The sequence below is a fragment of the Eretmochelys imbricata genome, chromosome 11 (genome assembly GCF_965152235.1).
Source record: "Eretmochelys imbricata isolate rEreImb1 chromosome 11, rEreImb1.hap1, whole genome shotgun sequence".
NCBI classification, from domain to species: Eukaryota; Metazoa; Chordata; order Testudines; family Cheloniidae; genus Eretmochelys; species Eretmochelys imbricata.
Genome location: NC_135582.1, coordinates 9,907,725 through 9,924,601, shown reverse-complemented (window position 1 = coordinate 9,924,601; position 16,877 = coordinate 9,907,725). Strand labels below are relative to the sequence as shown.

At 45.6% G+C, this 16,877-nt stretch overlaps 1 protein-coding gene across 1 annotated transcript; it reads right to left on the bottom strand.

Annotated features, from left to right (window-relative positions):
- Nucleotides 1–697: 697 nt before the first annotated feature.
- EAF2 (ELL associated factor 2) lies at nt 698–16,742 on the bottom strand. The gene is made up of 6 exons (XM_077829904.1): nt 16,563–16,742; nt 11,583–11,677; nt 10,716–10,852; nt 9,143–9,288; nt 7,107–7,373; nt 698–1,552 (listed from the first exon to the last, which is right to left on the bottom strand). Exons 1-6 carry the CDS (start codon nt 16,663–16,665, stop codon nt 1,506–1,508), a joined length of 795 nt encoding a protein of 264 aa, XP_077686030.1. The 5' UTR covers nt 16,666–16,742; the 3' UTR covers nt 698–1,505.
- Between the last annotated feature and the right edge of the window lie 135 nt (nt 16,743–16,877).

The following is a 16,877-nucleotide window of genomic DNA, read 5'->3' as shown; positions in this document are numbered from 1 at the left end:
ACACTAAAAATAGCTGTGTAGACATTGCAGCTTGCGCCGGAGCTTAGCTGTGAAGGCCCACCAATCCAAACTCCAGCCTGAGAAACATTTACACAGGTAGTTTTAGCGCATTCGTGCAAGCCCCACCAATACAAGTCTGTGGCCTTGTGCTGGGAGACTCACTCCCAGATGCAGTGTAGACATACCCTACTACAGATTTTTCAGGGCTTTTAAAGAAGTTATTCAACAAGCATGAACACATTCAGCTATAACAACACTGGACATGCAGATTCTTTCCTCCCTCCTTCATATAAGATACAATAGCATTCAGTGATCACACTCATGGTATACGCTATGAGAAATGATCAGCACACCGTATCAATATTGTAATCACTGAGTCAGTTGTTTATAGTATTTCTCTGCCTGATGTTTCTTGTGGCTATCTCCTACATCTATACATTTTGCAACTCAGATAAACTGCGCATATCATCTGCCATTCTAAAATGTGTGGTTCTTTCTGGCCTTATAATATACAAATGTGCAGGATGCCAATGTGGAAATTCTTTCTTTATGTTATTTTCTAGACATTTTAGACTTCATACTCACTTGTATCACCTCTCTAATTTAATTGTTAGCTCACTGGCAAGGCTACGACAAAGAAAATTCAGTCCATGTTACCTCTTGTTAAGAATTCTCATAATCATACCAATGAGTCCCATTAAAATTATAAATAATATTGCTTTATTAAATTAATTGTATTAAACTCCTAGAAAGGAATTATATGATTTCAGTTACAGAATTAAATGAAGGAAAGCCATTGCTGTCTTTGTAGTTATCTAAATACAGATAGGAAGAGGCTGTAAGGATTCCAGCTGGTCCAAGTAAAGGCAGGGAAAAGAAAAAGTTCCCTTAAAAGACATAAGGCTCAGAAATATAAAAAGTCCTATAATACAATTAAACTAAAAATTCAGTGATGTGTTGTAAACTGTAACTGCAAGAGTGGACCATATTATTCACCAGTTTCCTTAAAGTTATGAACTGTGAACAGAACAACAATGTAGTTAACACGACAGATCTCAGCTGTTCTTCCTTCCATCCCCTCCCTCTCAAAAAAAAAATAAAATAAAGTTATGAAATCAGCATTATCTGTAAGGACAGGAGGGAAACTTGCCTCCATAAATACTAGAAATTCCCCCATTCCCATATCTATTATATAAAGTAACTAGCTGTTATAAGTCAGTTTCAAGTACAACAGGTGGTTGAGGCAAAAATCAGAATCCGTTCATAAGAACCGATACTGTAATACAGTAATTTGGAAGAGACAAACAAGTACCCAGAGCAGTGATTAGACATCAGGGCTGCTGTACCATAGATCTGATGTGCCAGTAGAAAATTAAGATGTCTCTATTTCCAAAAATTGAGGACATTCATTTCAATCTTGGGTAATCTAATCTTAGTGCAAAACAGATGCTATGACAGCTTTAGCAAAGAGAGGTGATGCATCTTTATGAAGGCCAAAATCTTGTTCAGTCATCACTGTCACTTCCAGATTCACTCAGCAGCAAGTCATTTCCTAAAATAGAAGAAAAAGTCATTGTATTAGTTCCATTAAACTAAGACTATTTTTCCATCAAGAAGTTTTTCTTCCCCCATCCAGTATTTTCTATTAGGAATTTAACACCAAAACATTGTATAGATTTAAAAACTCATCTGTTGTCTTAACTACTGGAGTGAGAGTCTTAGGGCTACATCACTTATGTGACCTTTGAAAGCCCCGCATTACTCACACTTAACCCACCAGATTGAATGAGTTTGTGTACGGGAATTAGTGCAAGCAGGCCACAGTGGACTAGCTAGCTTCCCATCCACCTTCTGATACTTGATCAGCAAGGAAGCTGCTGGGGAATGCAGTTTCATTAAAAAAATAAAACAATAGGATAGGAGTTATTGCTGTCTGCATGTATCTAAATGCCTCTTGGATCTGTTTGAGAGCAAAGTAGTATCCAAATCAAGGTGAGAACAAGCTGTTTGACACACCTTTTCAAAAAAATAATCAGGCTGTGGAGCAAGACAGCAAACAAAAGATCAAAGGAAATATTTATGTATGCTGTCACCAAAAAATTAATCAGGAGTTATTTTAAAATGGGACACAAGAAAAGCGACTATCCAGTGCTTGCAACAGCTGTCCATATAACTAACAGAAAATAAGTTCTCCCTGCTATTTCTTTTTTCAACTTGACAAGCAATTTTTCTCCCACTCCACCATCTCCCACATATAGGATGAAATTAAAGGGATACTGTCAACAGCAAATCTATATTTTTTTAAAATGAGTTAGATGCAATTTCAGATACTGCATCAGCCCTTCTATTCCCCTGCCAGCTTGGTAGTTATGCAACTGCATTTTCCTTTATTTAAAAAAAAAAAAAAGGAAACAAGAAAAGAATTTCCCTCCCCTTGTTGCTGGGTGAAATGCCTAAACAAAGAGGAAAGTGACTGAGGGGGGAGTGATAGCCCAGTGGTTTGAGCACTGGCCTGCTAAACCCAGGGTTGTGAGTTCAATCCTTGAGGGGGCCATTTAGGGATTTGAGGCAAAGATTAGGGATTGGTCCTGCTTTGAGCAGGGGGTTGGACTAGATGACCTCCTGTGGTCTCTTCCAACCCTGATATTCTATGATTTAATGAAAGCAACTATACACAAAGTACTGTCAAATGCTCCTAACTTTGTCAGTTACGGCAATCTTTAGTATTACTTATGAGGTCATTATAGGGAGATGAGAACAAGGGGTTAGTATAAAGGGGGAGAGGACACGCCTGGATGGGTACCTCCCGATTGGTAGGTCAGAGCTTTTCAGATAAGAGTGACTGAAGTTGATGGGAGTCCCCTTAACAAAGCTTTGTGTTTACACTTCCTTTGTTTTGCACCATGTCCTCGGCAACTTTTATCTCTGGGAACGGTTACAGCGTGGCCCTTTGCAGCAGAGTACAGAACACTCTACCTGCCTCCGACATGAACAGCAAAAAGCAATTGCTTGTAGTGCAGGAGGAGGATTAAAAGCACAGATGGGATTGGAAGAGTATAAGTACTAGACACAGAATGTACGCCTAACCACTTGGTTATATCATTTGAAATCCTCTGTATTTTATTTTTACATTAAAAAGCAGAGATGGCTAAGAGTCTACTCAAATAGAAGTATTATTTCAAAATAAGAAGTATCATTAGGATGGCTACAGTTGTACTTCAAATCATGTAGTTCTCCAAAATATTCTCCTTTACCCCTCTAGTTCCCCAATTGCTGTTCTTGCCTCTTCCCCACAGTCCACTCCAAAAATAGGTCATAGCCATCCACATGGTCACAGCCTTCAAAAGCAGTTATTCCTCAAATAAGCCATCTAATGCTCGCCAAAGACAACAGTCTCATGAAATCCAAGAGGTTGGAACAAATCTGGAGTTTCATGCCAAGGTGTCCGCAATAAGACAAACTCCCCTCTCCCTCCCCCCTCCCCACCCCCAAAAAAAAGTGTTTGGAAAAATAACCCTGAAATGAAATCCACCTCCATTTTGTACCCATGCCTCGCAAAGGCCTTTCCATAGTTGCCTCAAACTTTCCAGAAAGATTCTAGCCTGCATGATCCCAGCATAAGAAGTTTCAGATACATTGGCTGGTGCACATGTCAAAAACATGGAGAGCTAACTTCACCCAGGACTCTAAAAAAACACCTACATTACTTAGGCTCAACTGATTTAACAAATAGCAGAAGTAAAGTAGGGAAATAATTTCAGGAAAACAGTCCATTTTCACAGTGCTGATGAGCTGGTTGACACTATCAAGATATTAAGTAGGTTTCATTACAGAGTGTGCCATGTACTGGGATATTAATCAGCGGTCCCATACAGTATTTAGCTTTTTTTAAATAAGTTCTTGGAGAAGTGTTAGATTGTCAGCTTTCTGGAGAAATGGCCATCTTTTTGTTCGGTGTTTGTATAGCGCCTACCACAGTGGGGCTGGTCCATGACTGGGGCTCCTAAGTGCTTCTGCAACTGGAATAAAAAAATATCTGGATGAAAACTGCACTATAGGAGTGAGCAAACAAGAGATCTCAGAGATAGCAAGTCATTGGGCATCTTCCTTCACGGAATTTTTAATTTGTTCTCAGTTAGTAATTTCTGTTTAAAAGGAAATTAAACAGAGCAGCTTTTCACTATTTTTTAAATGCAATATTCTCTTGCAGATACCTTAGACCACCCATGTTGTGTCACAAGTTATGGGCCTACATAATCAATTTCAAAAGTATATGAGGAATTATTTTGGGGACAAGGCTCATAGCAAGGAAAGGGCAAAGCCTTTGAGGCCAGGCTACCTAAAAAGGTAGGTTCTATACACAGGGCAATATTAAGAGGTAACTATGCTCCAGACATAGACCAGTGCATTTTCAGCATTCTGCAAAGCTTCAGCTGTATGACTTAATGAGAGTGATTTGACTAACACCCTATGCCCCACCAAATTCTAACTGCCACTACATTTAAGGTAACATTAGGACTGCACATAGTAAAATACCCAACTAACCCTCGAGGGCCCCAATTCTGCGGACATGCTCATGCTTAAATATATGCATTTGAATAGCCCCATTGAAGTCACACCTCAAATGTGACACAACCACTAAACAGTGATCTTAAGATTTGCTGTTTTAAACATTTGTTTATATAAGATACTGTTTCAGATGGAAGAAATTTCTATGCTGGACCCCTGACTCTGAACTCCAACACCCAGCAGATCTCCCAAGACTCAGAGGCCACAGGCTCCCTGTCTTGCTTCTCTAGCTTTCACTGCTACTTCTCCTCTCCTGCTGTGTTCCTAAACTGCATAGGTGATGCCTCAGGAGCTCAGCAGGAGAGTAGCTGGAGAGCCATGCTCCCCACAGCAGCCAGTGTGCAGTGCCTTTTCATCTCAGCTCACCACCCTATTATGGTGCAGTTCACATTTTAAAGGCATTTGTGGAGAACTGGAGATGGCACAGATCTACAGAGCTGCTTAAAATGTTAAAGTAACAGAGGTAAACTGGATAAGAGCTCAATTTTAAGCAGGTTTATAGCTAAACCAGCATGAAGTTTTAGACCGCTCACAATGGTCAGAGGATCCACCTCCCTCCCTGCAGAGTTCTTAAGTCCCACAGGGTTCCTGGGCTCCTTGCTGTGGTTTTGGTATTTCTGCAAGTTTAAGACATCAGGGTGTTTCACTATGACAGTTTTAACTGGTGGCAGCAGCCACCTGTACTTGGGCATAAATCTTTCAACGGGAGCTTTGTAGCTGTGAACTAGCCATTAATCACTTAAGATGGTTCATTTTATTCTCAAAAGTGTTTTTTTTCCCTAAATGTGTGTAAAATGGCAAGTTTGAAAGTATTTTCATGTCTGGAGTGAAGGGACTGATGTATACAGAACTTTCTAAAGATACACTGATTGTAATATGAAGCCTATTTGCTTTAGGCCATGGAAGTTAACGCAAAAAATTTAGTCCTCTTGCACAATAATCAGATGTTTTCAGTCTAATCTTATTCCTGTGAAGGAAGTGGTATATGAAAATAAGGCTTATAACAGAAACCTGATTGTAAGCTTAGCTACGTCACCACAACATACAACTAGCTTGTTACCAATTTTAATTCCTTATAATAGTGAAACACAAGAGGACATACAGATTATGTAGGAGATATTTTCACTATAACCAGTGTAAACTGTCAAAAAACTTCATTATATAGCATCACTATGTAAATTAGGGCCTATGACCAAGTTTTTCCAAACATGTGAGCCTGAAGTTAGGCACTTAATTAAAAGTGTGGCTTTGTTTTCAAACAGCAGCGGTGAGTGCTCATCAATTCTGAAAAATCAGGCCTGGTTTATTTTGGTGCTAAGCTTGAAGACCTTTACCTAGGTGGTTGCTTGTTGCTGTTCAAACCAGTGATACTCTTCTTTCTGGACAACAATATGTATTAAAAAATCCCAGTTGTACTTTAAATATCTTAAGTTAGTCATAATTTTCTTCAAGCAGAACACTCTGTGTATATATAAAGTCTGCTGCAGTTTCCACGGTATGCATCTGATGAAGTGAGCTGTAGCTCACGAAAGCTCATGCTCAAATAAATTGGTTAGTCTCTAAGGTGCCACAAGTACTCCTTTAGTTTTGGTTGTTGGTATTCATACCTTTTCCATGTTGAAGGGATGGGAGAAACATCCTCCATTCCCTACATACATAGGAGGGGACTGGCACCTTGTAGATTAGAAAGGCCTCCATGAATCACAAGACTTCTGCATGGATTAGGACAGTGGCTCTCAACCTTTCTAGAGTACTGTACCCCTTTCAGGAGTCTGATTTGTCTTACGTACCCCCAAGTTTCACCTCACTTAAACTACTTGCTTACAAAATCAGACACAAAAATACAAAAGTATCACAGCACACTATTACTGAAAAATTGCTTACTTTCTCATTTTACCATATAATTTTAAAATAAATCAATCTGAATATAAATATTGTACTTATATTTCAGTGTATAGCATACAGAGTAGTATAAACAGGTCATTGTTTGCATGACATTTTAGTTTGTACTGACTTCGCTAGTGCTTTTTATGTAGCCTGTTGTAAAACTAGACAAATATCTAGATGAGTTGATGTACCTTCTGGAAGACCTCTGCGTATCCCCAGAGGTACATGTATCCCTGGTTGAAAACCACTGGATTAGGATAACCTTCTTTTGTAACTGATTAGTACCAGGACAATATTATTCCAGTATCATCTACTCAGGAAATCATACACATATGTTTTGGGAGTGCCTAAGCAGTTCAAGCATTTTCAACACAAATTACTGTCCTATAGTCCCAATGTATGCAATTGTGAGGAAGCCAGTACGGCCTATGACCTACTTTAAACTGCATCAGCTTTAATTTAATATCTCTGATGGTCAAGTAACTTTTAGCCCAACTTCTAATTCAGAACTCAACTGAACAATCAAACCCCAGCATCTCTTCCCACAATTTTAATTACAATAGAGACATAGTTACAGAGTCTCTGGTTTCCTTTTAGATTCCTAAAGCATGAGATTGTTCTTTTCATAGAGCACTGTCTTCTGTACTTACTTAGTGTATTCATCATATGGCCACCACTCTCTTGAGATTTGTTATGACTGGCATCCATGTCACGGATGGCCTGTTGTGGTATGGCAGACATAGCAGGCTGTGGCTGCAAGTATGGCATTGACATAGGCAGAGAAGGCTTAGCCCCCTCATCTTCTGAATCACTAGAACTATTTTCACTGCTGGATGAGGAGGAGGATGAACTTCTTGATTCGGACGAACTATCAGAGCTACTCATCTGGTCCATGACACTAGCCTCGGCCTTTAGCTCTGAAAATAAGATGTAGATTAATTAAGAAACAAAGCAAGAGGAATCTCAGAGTTTAAAGGAGATGGCAACAAGGGAAGTGCTGCACAAGCAAGTGACTGTAGTGAATGTCACAACATTATTACAAGTCGTAAGTGACTAAACTGAAAGACATAAGATCCTGGAGTGAAGTGGGGGACACAGGCAACCTGATCACCCTACTTGTATACCATATTCCTCTCCTCCACTCCTTGCTGTCTTACTTTTAGGCCACATGCTTTTCAGAGCAGAGATGCATTAGGGTTCAGATAAGGCTGCCGGCCAAGGTGCTGCCCCCTACACTTCAGTGGGCAGCACAACCTAACTCGCCCTTAATATCTGCCTCTGATTAGAAAGCCTTATTTTTCAGGCTTTGTTTAACACCTCTACAGTTGTCTGACAGGAGTCAATAACTCAATTTAGACTCAAGGGACAGATAGTGAAAAAAGAAATCGGTCAGTGGAACATCTGAAGGTGCAGCAGCAATGGCTGGCAGCAATTTTGGTATTATAAACAACATGTACATGTTTGTCTAGACATTCATTGTTCTCAATCACAAATTAAGCATTGTGGGATACCTGCACCAATTATCCATATTTTTAAATTATGGAACAGTTTCATTAAATCCTTATTGATTCTTTTTATAGGTCTCGGAAAAATTTAGAATAGCTAGCAGGAAACCATCCAGACCCCAGCACACAATTTACTGTGGCTAAACAAATAAATCTGATTGGCAGCACATAGGGACAGGGCTTTGGGATATGTTAGTCTTGGTGACGCACTCAGAACAGGTTCTAAACAAAACAAACAGACCACGGAGAAAAATTCTCAGGTTTCTCATGCACTTGAGCACCACTTTGTTTCTTTTGCAGCCTTAGGTACTTTTAATTGCCTTTTTGTGGAGTAAGACACTCTGGTCAAAGTTTGTCTAAATCACAAAGAAAAGACATCCGCATAACGATAGATCTGGGGGAAAAAACTGTTTAAAAGAATCCAGAACATCTTTGAGAGCCAATATCAATTCAGATCAATAAAGCTACCACCTGTTAGTGTTCATATAGCAAGTGATTAACACCTGCTTTTCTCCCCCCATCCACTAAAAGAGGAAAGTGTGTCTCCTACTGAATTAAATACAAAGGTTCCTACTGAAACAAAGTCTCCCAAGAACATAGCATATGGCATGGTTCTCAAGGATGGGATTTATGTAAGTGTTCAGTTGTCTCTTACCATTTAGGGAACCACTTCTGCAGGTCTGATCTGATTTAGAAAGTAGGGTGCTATTTGAGTCTCTGTGACTAGGTTTACATGATAATGAACTCATACAAATTTAGAGTTTTATTAAAAACTAAAAGGGTTGTAAAGCATTTTAACCAAAGATTTGCTGTATGCAAAGGACAAAGAACGAGGAGGGACAGGTGGAGTGAGGAAGAAGTGGAGGACTGGCTGATTTGGCTTCAAGTGCCACAATCCTACAATTGAATAGCTTAAGACAGCAGCAGTGGGAGGACTCAGTGAGAACTAAAGCAATGCTAATCATGACCTTCATAAGACTAAGGATTGATTTGATTCTCAATCCTATGTGGTTTCAAATACTGTTGGATTACTACTCTTGTCAAGACAGCCATTAAACTTTAGAGAACATTGCCTATGTAACAGCTTCTAGTGCGCACCTCATTCAAAAAAACCCTTGGCTCTATTTATAATGTAAGTCTGCAAAATTTCTGAAATACTAAGTGACACAGTTGCAGTTTACCTCTCTCAATGTCGTCCATAGGAGAAGACGGAGACATCTTTTCTTTTGGTGGAGAATTTTTAACATTGTTTGGAGTCTTACTGGCATTTCGCATTTGCTGCTGTTGCTGCTCAATACGAGATTGAACCTTACTGCTTCCTTCAGCTCTGTATGACAGGGTGAAACATTTTAATTGATTCCGAAGAACAATATTTAAACAAAATAAAAACACACAGTAGTCTAAGCTGCGTGTGAAGCTATTCATTATGTTTTTCTTAACTGTACCACTACAGTTTTAAGTTTCAAAGTACACTATAACAGTGGTTCTCAAACTTTTTAACAAGGTATCCACCAACTGCATTTTGACTTTTTTTGTGACCCACTATTACATATATGCACCCTCCATCCCAGCACACCACAACCATACCTCTGGTTTAGTGCAGCCCAGTACAGAGGGGAGGCCTTGGGAGACGGGGGACTGGAGAGCGAGCCCACCCCACACTCACCCTGCAGTGGTGGCTCCTGTCCTGTGGGACCAGAACCAGCTGCCTACTCCTGGCGTTGTGACCTGGCACGTGGGATCACAGCGCTGTTCAAGTTTGGCCCGATGGCCCTTCCCATACCACCAGGCTTCCCCTCCACACCAATCTGGGAGAAGTGTATATCTGCCTAGGCCAGGGCCCAGTGATCGGTTAATCCAGCCCCTGGATATGGCAACCTACCTAGAACCTTCTTGGGACCCACCATTTGGGAAACACTGCACTACTACACTGGCATATAACAAGATATAGGTGCAGTGAGTACTATTCTTTTGATGCACCATGTCCATTGATGCCATTCATATTGGCCCTTTGACCCGATCCTCTACCATGCTGTTTCACATTTTCTTCAGTTATGCACTAACACTTCATTAGAATTCTAGTGGAAGTGAGTTATATGTGGACATAGCATCAGAATATGTGTTAATGGGAATTACATACTCAGTAAGAGGAGAACACGTCCTCAGCATTTTGCTAAACCCTTTCACAAGAATTTATGCTATTTTAATTTACACAGTTCAAAGTCAGAAAACAGCAGCAAAACAATTTCATTTGTGTAGCAAAAAGCTATTTTCCAAACTTATTATGAGAAAACAGTTATTGTCTCTTGCAGGGATATGCAATGTTTCTGTTCAAAACCTACCCTACTAGCCTAGACTTGAAAGCTATAAAGTCGTCATTTTTTGAGAAAAATAATGACATGCTTTTTCATTCCATCGAACAAGGGTAGGTTTTTGTAAGGACCATGTTGGAAAAAGTGAAATTTTGCTAAAAGCTAAGAATAGTTGGTATGTATCCCAATTTACACTTTCAGCTATTTCTAAGGGCTTGTCTACGTGGTATGTTGGTGCACACCAGCTAGGGTGTAAACTCTAGTGCACACCTGTGCACTAACTGGCCACATTGTCCCTGCGGGTGTACACTAAAAGTTCTCTACTGTGGGTTGACATAGTCCTGTTTCAAACCCTACTAACTGCATGTGCACTCAGGTACCAGCCCTAAACCATTTTCATAATGAGTTAGGGACATAGCAGTTTCTTTTGTAAACCACCTACCTGGTTTTCTTCACAGTGATGTTACTGCTAAGTTTCTCTAGTCGACATTCTCCAGTGTCATGATTGATAATTAAGATACATTCCTTTAGATAAGGCTTCTTGGAGCCCTTGAAAACTGTTACTGGTGGAGTTGAACCCTATTTAAAAATTGAAAAAATATCTAATTAGCATTATTTCAATAGACTTATTTGTATAAATACAGAATGAGCCTTTACAGTAATGAAAAGTTCACTGTAATTGATCATTTCTAGCCTTTTAAAATCTGTTACCAACTAATTCAAGAGAAACTCAGATTAGTAGTAACTAAGTGTGAAATCCTGGCTCTACTGAAGACACTGGCAGTTTTGCCATTGACTTCAGTGTGGCCTTGATTTCACCCAACCAGTTTGAAATAAACCAGTAATCACAATCCAGTTTCTAACAGACATGCATCACAAAACTACCACCAAAACTAGAATGCTTGTTGGCAATATTAGAAGAGTAATCCGGGATTACAGGAGATTGAATTCTCCACCCCAGTGGTGGTGCATACACCCCCACCCCTTTGGGATTGTGCCATAACGTCAAGGCAGTGTCAGTGCTGTACTTGTTTTATAGACAGAGAATTTTAGGGTTGTCAATTACAGCATATTTCCAGCACAGTGAATTCACTTAATGTTACAGCATAATTACCTGACCTTTGTAATTCTGCATTTTCTGGTGTGATTATTTCTTTCCCAATGCTTTAAAAGCTACATGCATACAATCTTGAAACAACAGCAAACTGAAAATGCTGAAATGTGAAACGCTTCTATATTCAACATATATGGTGATTCAGTGAGAGAAGCCTCTCCTTTTCCCCATCCCCTAATGATATTCAGCCCTCACCTCAATGTTTGGCAGCGTTATTGTCACCTGTTCACCTTTGCCAACTTCAAGGTCTCCTTCAGAGGATGTATCAATAGATGCAGGCTTGAAGTCATCTACGATTTAAAAAAACACCCTGATTTTCATGAGTCCCTTATATACTGACACACATTTCATAAAAGCTAAAGGTGGTGAGTTTGGGAGGCACTTAAAATCAATGACTTAGTATCTTTGCTAGTGCAGCATCCACCACTCCTTAGCAGATTTTTCCACAAGCCATAGAGCCAGTCAAGGTGGTTTGCCTGATATTCAACCTAAATTTCATCAAGTTTTGGTGTTGGAGCTCTTCAAAAAAAAGTTGAAAGATTTTTATTTTGATTAATAAGGAAAGTTTCTCCCGTTCACCTCACATTCAAAATAAATGGTCAAACCAGTTTGCTGATACTTAAAGAAAAACCCTCCAAAAAAGCCACAGAATTACTTTTGGGTTGAGACCAACCCTGGAAAATTTCAGCCAAAAAAATGGAAGTTGCAGACAGCTGTGACTAAAAACAGGAAAGTAGACTGGAAACACATATGCAGCCCTAACTATAGCATGCTCTTACTGTATTAAGAGCATCAAAGGCAAAACCATATGCACTAGCAAGGTTGTGGTTGTTGTTTTTATTTTTAAGTACATATATTTCTCTCTAAAATGGAATTGTTAAAAGCCACCTTCATATACTTATTTTAATCTCCTTTATCATCAGTCATTCTTAGAAACCTAACAATGTCTCTGTACGGGTATGGATTTCCCCTCTTTGCATGTTTCAAAGAGCTGGAAAATTAGAGATGAACATTACTTTGTTTCATCAGAGTTGTCAGCCCTCCCAACAAGATCTGCTAATGATTGTTACTCAGCTAGCATAATTTATTTGCAAGGTCCTAAACAAGCTCCAACGGTCTCAAGCTCCTGCTAGCAGCACCTTACAGAGCTGAGCACCACAGTTCTGGTCCTTCTTGTGGTAAGAATGAGACTATGCCAGTCTTCAGTGGATGCTGCTGGGTAATCAGCATTTTGGCTAATCTTTTCAGAAATGGCTGACTAAATAAATGTCCAGTTTACCTACTCGTACGAAGTATAAAAGATAAGATTACAATAACAAAGGCTAGAGGAAAAATATGGCTTTTCTGTTTATCTTGTGCATTTGACAGCACTGTCAGGTTTGCCGATTTCCTTGCATCTTTCTTCGCAGAGTGACAGGGAAGAGAAACATTTTGAAACAGAAAAAAGGGCTTGTAAAACCACAAAAGTCAACAGGAAAACTTAAGGGCAGGTGTAGTACTAGAGCCTATTTTTACTTATTTTTTAAAAATACTGAACACATTGCAAGTTACAGCACCTCTTTAAATCCACTCACAGCTTTTAGGTTCCTCTCACACCCTCTTCCCCAAAGATGTGGTCAATTCTATTAAATAGGATTCCATTTGCTCACAGAATATACATTATCTATCTCATCTCACTGTATGAGAGAATACAGGATAATCTCCAGAGAACATGTGAGACACCAAACCTTGGGGATCATTCTATAAATAAATGAGACAGCAGAACAAAAACTGCAGCCCTAAATTATCAGAACCATAATCCTAACAGCATTTTGTTTCCTAGATACCTTCAGAACCTGTGAGAACACACCTCCCAGGATAGTAGTTATTATGTACTCAGGAAGGGCACACTAGCTTTGAGAGCAATACTGCCTTTAATCTTTGATTGTTGAGAGCCCTGCAATGGCCAGGGGCAGAGCTTCACCCAAAACTCAGATTTTTGTAGTATTGTGCCAAGACACTATTGTTTCCCAAAATATACCATAATGTATGGTACATGAATTTAGTACACATAAAAGGAAGAACTAGATGAAGAACGCAGGCACTGTGTGAACTTCACCCCAAACTTTACTAGCAACACATCTGTTCATTAGTCTTGCTCGGAGTCTCTCATGAGCAATAACTGCAACCTGCTGTGAACTGTATGGTTTTATATTCAAGACATTAGATTAGGATTTAAGAGACCTAGGTTCAATTCCCAGCTCTGCCACAGACTCCCTGTATAACCTCACAAATGTCGCTTCATCTTTCTGTGCCTCAGTTCTACATCTTATGGTTCTATGTTCAATCCCTTTCTCTGATTCTTTCTGTTCTCATTTGGACTGTCAGTTCTACAGGGTAGGAACGGTTTCTTACCAAATGTACCTTTCTGCACAGCATCTACCTCAATGGGGCCCTGATGTTAGTCAGAGGCTCTAGGTGTTACCATAATACAAACAAAGAATGCAGTAGCTTTGCCACATTTGATTCCTATCCAAAGCCCTCCCCCTGTGCCCTCCGCGCTCTCCATGCTGCATCATGCCAACATTTTCAAAAGCAAGTTCAAAAAGATCCAACATGCTCTCCTTCTGCCCCATCACCATCTTCTCTTTCTCCCAGTCACCAACAGCAGCCTGCTCCCCTACTCTCACCCCACCAGAAGCCCCAATGACTTCATCTCCTCAACTCCTGATCTACCCTGTCTTCACTCTCAACCTCTCACTCTTCACAGGCTCATCCTCACAACAGCAAAATGCCAGGGTAAGGGAGATAAAAAAAACCCTAAGCCGCCACCCTTTGCGTCTGCCTCTCCATTTACTGCCCCATCTCTCAACCCAAAGATGAAGCCATCTGCAATCACTATCTCAAGTTCATCTCCTTCAACTCCATCTACCAGCATAGAGAGCACAACATAGATAGACAAGTGTAGAGACTACAGAGGTGTCAGGAGGGGTCCTGATTTCCTCTAAGGTATGATCAGCCAGGCAATGCCATATCTGCAGGGGTGGGGAGTTATAAGGGTGCCAAGGGGGGATGCTGATTTTTCCTGGAGTATGGCCAGCTAGCCAGCGCCATACCCATGGGAGGTGAGGATAGGGAATCACAGGGGTGCCGTGCCCCGCCGGGGGGGGAAGCTGCCATGCCGGGGGGTATGCCCGGCCAGGCGGTGCCGTGCCCCACCGGGGGGGGGGGGGTACGCCCGGCCCTGCCGGGGGGGGGGGGGGGTCACAGGGGTGCCGGAGGGTACAAACCGGCCAGGCGGCGCCGTGCCCCGCCGGCGGGGGGGGGTTCACAGGGGTGCCGGGGGGTACAAACCGGCCAGGCGGCGCCGTGCCCCGCCGGCGGGGGGATTCACAGGGGTGCCGGGGGGTACAAACCGGCCAGGCGGCGCCGTGCCCCGCCGGCGGGGGGGGGTTCACAGGGGTGCCGGGGGGTACAACCCGGCCAGGCGGTGCCGTGCCCCGCCGGGGGGGGGGGGGTCACAGGGGTGCCAGGGGGTACAACCCGGCCAGGCGGTGCCGTGCCCCGCCGGGGGGGGGGGGTCACAGGGGTGCCGGGGGGTACAACCCGGCCAGGCGGTGCCGTGCCCCGCCGGGGGGGGGGGGTCACAGGGGTGCCGGGGGGTACAACCCGGCCAGGCGGTGCCGTGCCCCGCCGGGGGGGGGGGGTCACAGGGGTGCCGGGGGGTACAACCCGGCCAGGCGGCGCCGTGCCCCGCCGGGGGGGGGGGGTCACAGGGGTGCCGGGGGGTACAACCCGGCCAGGCGGCGCCGTGCCCCGCCGGGGGGGGGGTCACAGGGGTGCCGGGGGGTACAACCCGGCCAGGCGGCGCCGTGCCCCGCCGGGGGGGGGGGTCACAGGGGTGCCGGGGGGTACAACCCGGCCAGGCGGCGCCGTGCCCCGCCGGGGGGGGGGGTCACAGGGGTGCCGGGGGGTACAACCCGGCCAGGCGGCGCCGTGCCCCGCCGGGGGGGGGGGTCACAGGGGTGCCGGGGGGTACAACCCGGCCAGGCGGCGCCGTGCCCCGCCGGGGGGGGGGGTCACAGGGGTGCCGGGGGGTACAACCCGGCCAGGCGGCGCCGTGCCCCGCCGGGGGGGGGGGTCACAGGGGTGCCGGGGGGTACAACCCGGCCAGGCGGCGCCGTGCCCCGCCGGGGGGGGGGGTCACAGGGGTGCCGGGGGGTACAACCCGGCCAGGCGGCGCCGTGCCCCGCCGGCGGGGGGGGGTTCACAGGGGTGCCGGGGGGTACAAACCGGCCAGGCGGCGCCGTGCCCCGCCGGCGGGGGGGGGTTCACAGGGGTGCCGGGGGGTACAAACCGGCCAGGCGGTGCCGTGCCCCGCCGGCGGGGGGGGGTCACAAGGGTGCCGGGGGGTACAAACCGGCCAGGCGGTGCCGTGCCCCGCCGGGGGGGGGGGTCACAGGGGTGCCGGGGGGTACAACCCGGCCAGGCGGCGCCGTGCCCCGCCGGGGGGGGGGTCACAGGGGTGCCGGGGGGTACAACCCGGCCAGGCGGCGCCGTGCCCCGCCGGCGGGGGGGTTCACAGGGGTGCCGGGGGGTACAAACCGGCCAGGCGGCGCCGTGCCCCGCCGGCGGGGGGGTTCACAGGGGTGCCGGGGGGTACAAACCGGCCAGGCGACGCCGTGCCCCGCCGGGGGGGGGGGGTCACAGGGGTGCCGGGGGGTACAAACCGGCCAGGCGGCGCCGTGCCCCGCCGGCGGGGGGGGTTCACAGGGGTGCCGGGGGGTACAAACCGGCCAGGCGGTGCCGTGCCCCGCCGGCGGGGGGGGTCACAAGGGTGCCGGGGGGTACAAACCGGCCAGGCGGTGCCGTGCCCCGCCGGGGGGGGGGGTCACAGGGGTGCCAGGAGGACTCTGAGCTCCCCGGGTGTGACCAGCCAGGCGGTGTCAGGCCCCGGGGAGTTGCAGGGGGGGGTGCTGATCTCCCCGTGGTACGACCAGTCAGGCCAGGAGAGGGTCGGGTGCGGGGGGGATGCTGAGCTCCCCTGGGAATGACCAGCCAGGCCCACGGGCGCGGGGGGAGCTGATTCACTCCGTGAGGGTCAAGCACCCAGCGCCCACACCCGCTGCCCCCCGACCAGCGCGGCGGGAGACCCCGTCACGGGGCAGCGCCGGCCGCTACCCGGCCCCCACTCACAGCGGACGGTGTGGAAGGCGCAGCGCGGCTGCTTCTCGAAGCTCTCGCCCAACTTCAGCACACGCTCCTTGGGGTCAAAGAGCTGAGGGGCCGCCCCGTTCATACCGGCTTCCCGCGCCGCCTCACACCATCGGGACGCCGCGCAGCCCCCGCCGCCGCGCAACGTCCCCTCACCGCCGGGGGCGGGGCACAGCCTCGCACCGGCCACGCCCACCCAGCGCCCTTACTGGAGACTGCTTTTCCTGGCCCCGCCCCCTCCGAGGAGCGGGATCGCGCCTGGAACAGGTAACGCCCACCCAGTCCCCCTACTGGCTG

Excerpts from the sequence above, each read along its gene's own strand:
- EAF2 (XM_077829904.1), bottom strand. The coding sequence starts at position 16,665 with ATGAACGGGGCGGCCCCTCAGCTCTTTGACCCCAAGGAGCGTGTGCTG. Across the intron at positions 9,289-10,715 it reads ATCACTGTGAAGAAAACCAG|AGCTGAAGGAAGCAGTAAGG; the intron begins GTAGGTGGTTTA and ends CCTGTCATACAG. Across the intron at positions 1,553-7,106 it reads CCATATGATGAATACACTAA|GAAATGACTTGCTGCTGAGT; the intron begins GTAAGTACAGAA and ends CTTCTATTTTAG.